Source organism: Neopelma chrysocephalum, unplaced genomic scaffold (genome assembly GCF_003984885.1).
Source record: "Neopelma chrysocephalum unplaced genomic scaffold, ASM398488v2 Primary Assembly neopelma1_95403, whole genome shotgun sequence".
Classification (NCBI taxonomy): Eukaryota; Metazoa; Chordata; class Aves; order Passeriformes; family Pipridae; genus Neopelma; species Neopelma chrysocephalum.
The window spans coordinates 1-10,013 of NW_020924076.1; the positions used below are offsets into that span (position 1 = coordinate 1).

Below are 10,013 nucleotides of genomic sequence, written 5' to 3' on the forward strand. Positions count from 1 at the left end.
GGGGGGGCGGGGACAGCGGCACCGGGGGCGGACCGAGCCGCCACCGCCCCCTCCAATCCCCGGATCCCCCCCCCGGTATCCCACCGGACACAGGACATGGCAGAAGCTGCTCAGAATATTATTTTCTTTTTTAAATTAAAAAAAAAAGCTGGTTTTTGGTTCTTTTTTTTTCTCAGTGGAGCCATAAAATGATACAATTCCGCCACACAGAAACGAGTAATAAATTATCCACCCCTCCACCGAAATAACCCCAAACAGCCCCTAAACCCCCTCCAGCCCTCACCAACACCCGCCTCAACAGGCACATCTTTGGTATTGCGTCCCCGGGATCCCAACACCCCCGGAAGCCCCTGGGGATCCCCCAATGTCCACCCACAATCCAGGAGCGCTCAGTCCCGCGGGAGCTGGCAAGCAGGGAGGAAGCAGAGACTGAGGGTTGCGCAAGACCCCGCGTGGGAGTGAATCACGGCAGCCGCCAACACCCCAGTCCCTGTAGCACGGGAACGCTTCCCCTTTCCCACCCGGCACCCGCTGTACTGCTGTACCCCGAGGCGGAGGGACAAGGAGGGCGACCTTCCTCCCCTCCCCGTTCTCTCCTACCCAATTGGACAAGAAACAAGTTGCTCTGTAAACTCGGAGGGCTTTTCCTTCCTTTTTTTTTTTTTTTTTGGTCTTTTTTTTTTTTGGTTGCTATTTTTTGGTGGGTGTTTTTTGACTTTGTTTATATAAAAAGAAGACACGTGGGTGAGGGATGGCGAGGGGGCCACAGCTGCCCCAGGCCCCTCCACCTCTGGCATGGATACATTCGTGTGTGATGGGGCATTTGCACTCCGTGGAGGTGAATACTGACAGAGGAGCGAATGGGGGATGAGGTCAGTCCGTCCGTCCATCCGCCCCAGGGAGGGAAAGAGCATATTTTTTGGCTACAGTGTGATAGTCCAGACTCCTCCAAACCTCAGCATCGATGCCCACACGACCTCTGCTCCCACCATGGGACCCCCTCGACGAAGGGCTTTGTTCTCCCAGAGTCAGGGGGAGAGGAAGGGGGGCCCCGGCTGCACTGGAGGGGATGTGACTCTCCAGCCTCACACCTTGAGGGTCTTGTCAGCCGTGCCACTGGGACTGCCGGCACCACTGCCCTCACCGCCCTTCTTCTTCCACAGGGTCTCGATCCAGCTGGCGCTGGGGCGGGAGGCAAAGCTAGAGAGCGCCAAGGAGCTGAGCCGCATGTTCTTGCCAGACATGATTAGCTCTCCGAATCCCTCCTGGTGGGAGAAGGCGTAGCCGGAGCGGCGTGAGCCCACACGCCCTGCGCGCCGCATGCACCGGTGCTGCGTTTTCTGCTTCTTCCGAACCAGCTGAGTGTAGCGCACCTGGGACACAGGGACAGGGTCAGGGACCCGTGGAGCCACCTGTCCCCAGGGACAGGCCCCCACGTCCCCATGGCCACGCACTCTCACCGTGTCCGAGAGTTCAGGTTTCAGGTCCAGCTTGAGGAAGCGAAAGGCCACAACAGGCATGATGCAGACCACAGTGGTGAGGGCGATGGTCAGCCAGACTGTGGGCTGGGCTAGCGTGTTCTGTGCGTTGCCTGGGGTGGGAAGCATGAGTCCAGCGAGAGCCAGGCTGGGGCAGCACCCTGCTGGGGTTGGGGGCACAGGGCAGCCCTCCAGGGACTCACCCACGAAGCGGAACTGGTTGGGGAACATTCGGAAGAGGCCGTCACTGTGCATGGTGAAGAGGATGGCGAAGTAGGCGGCCAGGCTGCCCCAGATGAAGAAGTGGTTGATGGCTGTCCAGAATCCTGTGTCCAGCCCGATCTGGAGGGATGCAGGAGGAAGCAGGGCAAGGGGGTGCCCACGGTGCCCCAAGGGACTGGGGCTGAGCAGCCACATCCCTACCTGCACACTGACAACAATCACAAGGGAGGTGGCAACAGTGACGGCAAAGGACTGGTAGTCAGCCAGCTGGGCACCGTCGTCGCGAGTGGCGTCAGCGAAGACGCCGTAGGGGATGAAGAACATGAGGACGGATGTGTAGATGCCCTGGGCGATGCAGATGAAGAACTCCCGCTTGTTGAAGAGCAGGTTCAGCTGCCCAGGCTCGTAGAGCTTGGGGTACTCCATGCTCCGCTGCTCTGGCACATCCTGGGGGAACAGGACACTCTGGGTACCTCCCTTTAGTCGCAGGCAGGCTACGGTCCACAGAGGGACAAGGACAGCCTGGCCTGGGCACCCAGGCAGCCCTTCTTCCCACAAGGGGGGCACAAAGGGAGTGGGGCCAGCTCCTCACACACCCACGGACCCTCTCACTGCCCCCCGCCATACCTGGTCAAAGACACCCATGGCAAGCACGGGCAGCGACGTGTAGACAATGTTGTACAGTGTGATGAAGTACTGGTCGTACACGGTCTGCATGGAACAGAGCGCTCAGGGGGGCACGTTACCTGCCCACCCTGTGCCCCACTCAGCCCCAAAGTCCATGTGCCCACACCTGCAGGGACAGGAGAGCCGCCTCCAGCCCCCTGGGGTTGCCCACCCTGACATGGGCTCCTTGCACCCACTGCACGCTGGATCCCAGGCTGTGCCTGCTGGCTCAAGATGAGTCCCCAGGGGAGCTCAAGGACCAGGACCTGCTTTCGAGCCACGGGGTCCCGCAGGCAAACCCTCTCCAGCTCTGAGTGTGAGAAGCCACCAACTCACTTGCGCCGAGAAGCCGCAGAAGAAGCCAAACCAGAAGTGGACCATGGTAAAGGCGAAGTTCTTGTAGAAGAAGTAGCAAAGGAACTTGCACATGCGCAGGTAGGACCAGCGCCCATGCACCAGGAGAAGGCGCTGCAGGAACTTGAACTGGGAGAAGGAGTAGTCAGAGGCCAGCACGGCCTGGATGCCCTCCTGCCCGCTGATGCCCACCCCAATATGGGCAGCTGCAGAAGAAAGAGAGACTGGAGTGAGGAGGGGGCTGCCAGTAGCACAGGGTACAAGGGTGGCAACCCCAGCACAGGGACTGTGTTCCTTTGGGGCACAGAAGGGTAAGGACAGAGGCTGCCATAGGCCCCAGGGTGGTGTAATGGGGGCCCTGTCCCTCCCATGGTCCCTGAGACCCCATGCCTTACTCTTGATCATGTTGACGTCATTGGCCCCATCCCCAATGGCCAAGGTCACAGCTTTCTTGTACTTCTTCACCAGCTCCACCACCTGGGCTTTCTGCAAGGGTGTGACACGGCAGCATATAACAGCCTTGCAGGCACACGCTGTCTCCAGGAATTCCACCTCCATGTCTGCCTCCAGCGCGTGGGCCTGCAAGGAGAGCAGGGGACAGTGAGGTTACAGCCCGCAGCTGGGCACAGGGCCCTGTCCTGCCTGGTGCTCCCAGGGCCCTACCAGGCTGTGCCCGTTGATGACCAGGGCGTATTCGCCTGCAATGGCTTCCAGCACAGAAGTGAGCTTGGAGGAGGAGAGTTTCTCCTGGTAGGAGAAGCCATTGCCTACAGAGCGCGATGCATCCATCATTTTCTCTCGGGCTTTCCTGAGGAGAGAGGAGGCATGGGGGGCCATGGGGCCCCAACTCAGGGCCCTCTCATATCTCCAGCTTCCCCAGTTGTAGCTGTGCCCCACACTGGCCGCCTGTGTGTCCTCTGCTCCCCAACCCTCACCTGAGCTCCTCTCGCACCTCCAGCACAGTGTGGCCCGTGACCACGAACACCTCAGTCATGTCATCTGTCAGCATCTTGCAGGAGTAGCCAATGTTCACAGCTGTTTCTGGGGACAGGAAACCAGGGGCTGAGCCAGGGTTGGCTCAGGAGAGAGTGTCCATCCCACCAGCCCCCAGGCAGGTGGGATCCAGCCCCCAAACGCCCTCATCTCCAACCAGCCCCAGACCCTGCCCCAGCCATGCCTCACCCTGCTTGTCCCCTGTCAGCACCCAGATCTTGATGTTGGCCAGCGTCAGAATGGCGATGGTTTCGGGGACCCCCTGCTGCAGTTTGTCCTCGATGGCTGTTGCTCCGAGCAGCTGGGGGACCCAAACAGGCAGGAGGTAACCAGGGACTGCCCCCAGCCACCATCCACTCCTCAGTCCCCAGCCCACCTACCATCATATCGTGCTCCACCTCGTCGTAGAGCCGAGCCAGGCGATCCTCACGGGCCTCGGTGGCACTGCCAGCCCGGCGCAGCCGCTCAGACCAGTCCCTGTAGTAGCTCTCCTCCAGGTCTTTGTAAGCCAGCACCAGTGTCCGCAGCCCCTCAGCAGCATACTCCTGCAAGTGGTCAGAGCTGGGAGTGCTGGCAGACCCTGACGGTGTCCCCAGACCCCAATGGTGTTCCTAGGACAGGGCACAAGCATGGTTCGGTGCTCCTGGGCAGCCACTCTTCCCTCCCCACCCTGCCCCCAGGACCCTGCCCCACACACATTGAGGTGGTCGGCGGTGACGCTGGTCAGGTCCTGGTTGACGGGGTGCAGCCGCTCCAGAAGGATGGTGTCAGCGCCTTTGCAGTACAGCCGGATCTTGCCCTCAGGGCAGCGGACTACAGGGTGCAGGGGACAGGATGCCTGGCTTAGGGGTGAAGGAGCAGGTCCTGCTCTGACCCCCCAGCCATCACCCCACAGTCACATTCCCGTTAGCGTGGGACTGGTCCCCCAGCACACCGCACCGAGCCCTGCACCACAACCCCACGCAGCCTTCCCAGTCCCTGTGCCACGCACACCCAGCACCTCACCGATGACAGACATGCGCTTGCGGATGTTGTTGAAGTCCAGGATGGCCAGCAGCTGGTAGGTGATGGCTTGACCCAGCTCGTGCACCGTGATGGTCTTGGGCGTGCGGAACCGGAACACGAAGCCAAAGTTTCTGGCAGCCGTGACCAGCGCTCCCTCATCCGGGGACTGTGCCTTGTACAACAGCTCCCCTGGGGACAGCACGGGGGTCAGTGTCAGTGTCCCACGCCCCACAGGGACAGGTCCTGCCCCACGCCCACCTTCACTCTTCTCCTCGGACATGACGGTGTGGCAGAGCGAGAGCAGGCGGAAGAACTCGTGCACGTGGGGGTCTCCCAGCTTGACGGCTTTCAGCAGGCTGGGGTCCCAGAACTGGAACCGCGGGTCCGCCAGTGGGTTGAAGGAGAAGTTGACTGGCTCTGGCCTCTGGTGGGGGCAGGGACAGGGTTACTCCCCTGGGGCACGTGGCGTGGGCAGACACCAACCTGGCGGCATCCTCACCTCTCCCAGCTCCGCCTTGTGACCCAGCACATCCTGCACGTCACCTGTGAACCAGGGTATGGAGTTAACCACGACAGGGACCCAACGCTGCTGCCCCACCAGCAGGCACACCCACGGGGGCCACGGGACAGCAGCAGCCCCACAATGCTCCAGCTGAACCCCTTAGTCCCCTGGCTGCCCCAAAAGGTCTGCAGGAGGGGAGTCAGTGCACCCCCACCGTGAGGGCAGCCCCAGCATGGTCCAAGCAACCAGCGCTCACCGTAGCTGTGCCCGTTCACAGAGCACTTGCTGAAGACCATGATGTTCTGGGTGAGGGTGCCAGTCTTGTCAGAGAAGATGTACTCCACCTGCCCCAGCTCCTCATTGAGGGTGGTGGTCCGGGCCTCAGCTGGTGTCCGGCGCTTGGCACAGTACATCTTCTTGTCCCAGTTGATGAAGTAGCTGTGCCCAAGCCGGATCACCTCCACGCTGTGAGGGGCATGGCCGGGTGTCACTGGGGCAGGGCGGCACACTGTGCTGAGCCAGTGACGGGCACACACACACCCATCCCAGACCCTCAGTGCCCAGGACACCCCGGCACCCAGGGTGCCCTTCCCCAGGGCTGGCCCGCGCCCGCTCCTACCAACAGCCACCGCCAAGACGGGGCCTGGCACCAAGGGGGCAGCCCATTGGGCTCCCCAGGCACCTCACATACCTACGCACCCCAAACGCCCTCCCCAGCCCCCAGGGCAGACAGCAATGAGCTAGTGGGAGGGGTGGGGGTGACACGTTCTTACCTCGGGGCTAAGGGTGACAGAACCCATGCTGGGGAACGAAAAGAGAGAGAAATTAAAAGAGAGAGAGAAGGGGACAGTACAGGAGCCTGGGAGCTGTAGGAGGGCAGAGCAAAATAACCAGCGTGCAGCCAGGGTAGAGAGAGACGAGCAGCCAGACACACACAGCCGGGAGGACCCCGAGGGACCCGTGGGGTCTCAGGTCTTGGGGTGTCCCTGAAGGCAGACATGACCTGTCACCAAGAGAGCAGCCCACACCCACCCCGTACACACAGCTCTGCTTGTGGGTCTCCATCCCTGTGTTCCCCCCCCCAGAGGGCACCCCTAATTCCTCACATACCCCCAACCCAGCCCCTCGGCCCCTGCCCTACCTCACGTAGAGTGAGATGGGCACCACAGTGTTGAGGATGATGATGTAAGACCAGAAGGAGAGGAAGCCAGAGAAGAAGGCACTGTGCACCCCCTCGTCCCAGGGCAAGTAGATCTGGAAGCAGACGCCCACCTCGTGCTCCCAGATGGCATTGCCAATGGCCAGGATCACTCCCATGCACACCAGGAACCCAAAGATCTGGGGATAGGACAGGACAGGACATCAGAGCCCTGACTAGGCCAGAGCCAGGGCTCCCAAGATCTGCCTTCTGCATACCCAGAGCACCAGTGTGTTCATCAGCCGGTCGATGCTCGTCCGCTTAAACTTGGTCCGGCCACTGTTCTGCATCAGTTTCGTGTCGGGCCCTGGGGAGCAGGAAGGCATCAGGGGGGTCTCTCCCTCCCCTCTGTACAGTGCAGCTGCAGCTGCTGCCTCAGCCTACCTGCGAAGATGACGAGGCCAAAGCACCACTCGGTGTTGCGCAGGACACAGCCTCGCAGCAGCATGTTCTGGTTGCTCAGGGGGTACTTGTTCTCCTTCCAGTACAGCGTCCCACCAAACTTGTCAAGCTTGTTGTTGGGGGGTTCACAGACCACCTCGCCTGGGTGCAGGGGATGGCTCAGCTGGGCCTTGCCTTCTTCACATGGCCAGCTGCATCCAGTGCCCCAGCACCATCCCAGGCGCCCCAGAGGTCTGCTTCAAGCCGCAGGACAATGCCGTGTGGCTGATCCTGGTTTCTCCAGGGTGGTGGAGGAAGGAACGTGGGGGCTGCCCCGTGGCAGAGGGATGGTCGAGGGCACTCACCGTCAAAGCGAGCCAGCTTGCTGGTGTCCCCCAGCTCCGCGGTGACAGGTATGGCCTGGCGCACCTTCATGTTGGTCTCTCTGCAGGCAAGGAGGCACCACATTAGGGACAGCCCGGCAGGGAGGGCCTTGGCAGGTGCTGCCTGGCAGCTCCCACTCTGCCCACAGCCCACTCTCTCACTCCCAGCTCCTGCCTTCCCCGGCCCTGCAAGGTCAGCAGGGGCACCCACCCGTCCAGCTCTGCAGTCTCTATGTAGCACAACCCATGGGGTTCGCTGCTGGAGAGGAGGAGGAGGTCGGCCTGCTGGGAGAGACGTGTGAAGGGTTGCACCGACACCAGGGCTCCACGACACCTTCCCCAGGGAAGCTTCTGGCCCCTGGATGTCAGCAGGGTCCCTGAAGCCTCTGCAAAGGCCGTCCCCAGCCCATCCTTTGCACCCAGGCCTGGCCATCATTGCCCCAAGCACCCAGATTCCCAGAGTTCAAACAAGGCTCCGACTCTCCAACCTAAACACAGCTTCCAGGATGAGAAGTCCCTGATGTCCCCACCCCAGGAAGTGATGGAGGAGCACCCGGGCAAAGTGGGCGCAGCACCACGTCATTATGCAATCCCTATATGCCACCCAGCTGGGACCATCCTCATCTCAGGGCCGCACTCACCGCCACAAACTGGTTATTCTCCAACTTGATGATGTCCCCAACACGTACATTCATCCACTGCTCCTGCCGGAGGCTGTGCAGGGACAGTGGACTGCAATCAGGCAGGAGCCCTGCCCTGCCCACTGCCCTGTACCGCATCCCGCAGGGCCCCGGCCCCCTCCCCACTGCCCCATCCCTGTGACACTCACACTCCACCGATCAGCACCTGAGACTGCCGGTTGTTCACCTGGTTGTCGCTTTTATGGCGGAACTGGAAGTGGGGGCAAGAGACAGCAGCGTCAGCTCCTTGGGGAGGGGCTCCTGCATCCCCCCACCCTCGCAAATGCCACGGCCCTGCACCCCCACACCAGGGTCCCAACCCCCTGCCCAGCGCGCAGAGGGGCACGGGGGAAACCACTCACATAGTCATCAGTGGCGTCTTTGACAGCTGTGATGGTTAAGACAAGAACCAAAGGCACGATGGTGGTGAACCAGGAGAGCGAAGAGATCTGTGGGATCAGCTGGGGACAGGGAGCAGGAATTACAGGAGAACTGGCCAGCCCCAGGCCCATGCTGCCCCTGCCCAAGGGTGCCAAACCTCCACTATTCCAAGGAGTGGGCGTGCCTGGAGCCCTCCTGGATGCCCAGGCAGGGAAGGAGAGTGTGAGGAGCTCTGCCTGCCCCCCAGCACTCACCTGCAGGATGAGGAGGAAGAGGAAATAGGTGTTGGCTACTTCCTGGAACTGCTCAAAGAGGTTGACAGGCAGGAAGGTGACAATGTTGTACTTTGAGGTCTTGATGCAGTTGCTCTGGGGACGGATGGGGCAAGAAGGCAGTTCACAGGCTGCCGAGGCCCCATAACCCTCACCCTTCCTCTGGAGGGCAGGGCTGTGGCTCACTGTGCTCTTTGGGGGGCTCTGGGCAGCAGCCTGGACTCCCAGCTCCTGTCCCTGCACTACCTCTGGCACCTTCCTTGGCAAGCTGATTCCTCTGCCTTGGTCACCAGCAGGGCCCAGCCTCCTCCAGCGGTGCCCTGCAAGGGTGACCCCAACCCAGACCCCCTGCATTCCTCTCTGCAACCAGCCTTGGAACAGCCAGGGATAACCTCCAGCTTTAGGGGGAGGCCAAGGTGAGCGCTGTCCCTCCCCCAGCACCTTTGGAAGCTGGTCCATAACGCATGAGGGGCTGAACCCTTCACACAGAGCGCACTGTGTCCCCTAGCCCCACAGCTCCCTTGCCATTAATGTCATCAGCACAATTTTCTCAGGGACAAATATCTATTTTTTTGTCATAACACCTCCCTTCACTGACCTGTGGGTGACTCAGGCCCCAGCCCCCCCAAACTTGCCCAAACACCCCTGGGAGGGGTTTCAGCTCCCCTCTCACTCACTGCGTACTGGAACTTCTCGTTGTACTCCCGTGCGTTGGCTCGCACTCGCCGCTCCTCCTCTGCAACACAGCGCCCCGTCAGTCCTGTGCACCCTGACACCCCTGAACCCCGACCGGCCCTGCATTCTGACACCCCCTGCACTCCAACCACCCCTGCACCCTGAGAGCCTGCCAAGCCAGTCCCAGGGACCCAGAACCCAGGGAACAGAGAAGCTTCCCAGCTGTAGCCCTGCGCTCCCTCATGCCAGGACCTGTACTCCTGCACCTGCAGAATCCCAGTGCTGCTTAGCTGTACTCCCCACCAGAAAAACCTGCACCCCAGGCCCCCCGAGCCTGCACTCCTAGACCTCTGCTTATTTGCATCCCCAGAGCCCCAGATTCTGCACCTCCCATGTCTTATTTGTCTGCTCCTCCAGCCCTGCACCCCCAGGCCGCATCTCTGCACCCCCAGCCCTGCTCATCTGCAACCCCACAACCTCCGTTTAGAACATCCAGATTCTGCACCCCTAGATCGCATCTCTGCTCTCCCAGACACCCAGACCTGCTCAGCTGCATCTCTGGATTCACAGCCTGCACCCCTTGCCCCCCAGATTCCGCATCCCCAGACCGGCCCAGTCCTGCTTGGCCGCAACCCTGCACCCCCATCCCCGCACCCCCCGGCCCCCATTTCTGCTCCCCCGCCGTGCCCACCCCGCACCCACCCGGCCCGCCGCGGACGCGGACCCGCGGCCACTTCTCGGGCATCTCCCGGGGCACCGTCATGGCCCGGCCCCGGCCCGGCCCGGCCCGGCCCGCGCTGCCGCTGCCGGCCCGGGCCCGCCC

At 61.7% G+C, this 10,013-nt stretch overlaps 1 protein-coding gene across 3 annotated transcripts; it reads right to left on the reverse strand.

Moving 5' to 3' along the window:
• Positions 1-110: 110 nt before the first annotated feature.
• Positions 111-10,007, reverse strand: ATP8B2 (ATPase phospholipid transporting 8B2). Of its 3 annotated transcripts, none has more exons than XM_027708061.1 (27): positions 9,893-10,007; positions 9,193-9,251; positions 8,498-8,611; positions 8,225-8,323; positions 8,012-8,073; positions 7,824-7,896; positions 7,394-7,464; positions 7,165-7,244; positions 6,803-6,961; positions 6,637-6,725; positions 6,362-6,558; positions 5,477-5,685; positions 5,218-5,261; positions 4,977-5,142; positions 4,719-4,907; positions 4,411-4,526; positions 4,094-4,258; positions 3,903-4,014; positions 3,656-3,761; positions 3,384-3,528; positions 3,116-3,299; positions 2,703-2,926; positions 2,328-2,411; positions 1,902-2,147; positions 1,682-1,820; positions 1,461-1,591; positions 111-1,373 (listed from the first exon to the last, which is right to left on the reverse strand). In XM_027708061.1, the coding sequence occupies exons 1-27, from the start codon at positions 9,951-9,953 to the stop codon at positions 1,086-1,088; spliced, it is 3,612 nt and encodes a 1,203-aa protein (XP_027563862.1). In that variant the 5' UTR covers positions 9,954-10,007; the 3' UTR covers positions 111-1,085. The 3 variants fall into 3 exon arrangements, with proteins under 3 accessions (XP_027563862.1, XP_027563861.1, XP_027563863.1); XM_027708060.1 differs by having other exon boundaries at positions 7,394-7,467; XM_027708062.1 differs by lacking the exons at positions 8,498-8,611; positions 9,193-9,251; positions 9,893-10,007 and having other exon boundaries at positions 7,394-7,441; positions 8,225-8,280.
• Positions 10,008-10,013: the final 6 nt, after the last annotated feature.

What these genes read in the sequence shown, in the direction of transcription:
- ATP8B2 (XM_027708060.1), bottom strand. Translation starts at nt 9,953, where the DNA reads ATGACGGTGCCCCGGGAGATGCCCGAGAAGTGGCCGCGGGTCCGCGTC. An exon ending in AGGTGGAGCACGATATGATG is followed by an intron (nt 4,015 to 4,093) that starts GTAGGTGGGCTG and finishes TGGGTCCCCCAG; the next exon opens with CTGCTCGGAGCAACAGCCAT. An exon ending in AACCTGAACTCTCGGACACG is followed by an intron (nt 1,374 to 1,460) that starts GTGAGAGTGCGT and finishes CCTGTGTCCCAG; the next exon opens with GTGCGCTACACTCAGCTGGT.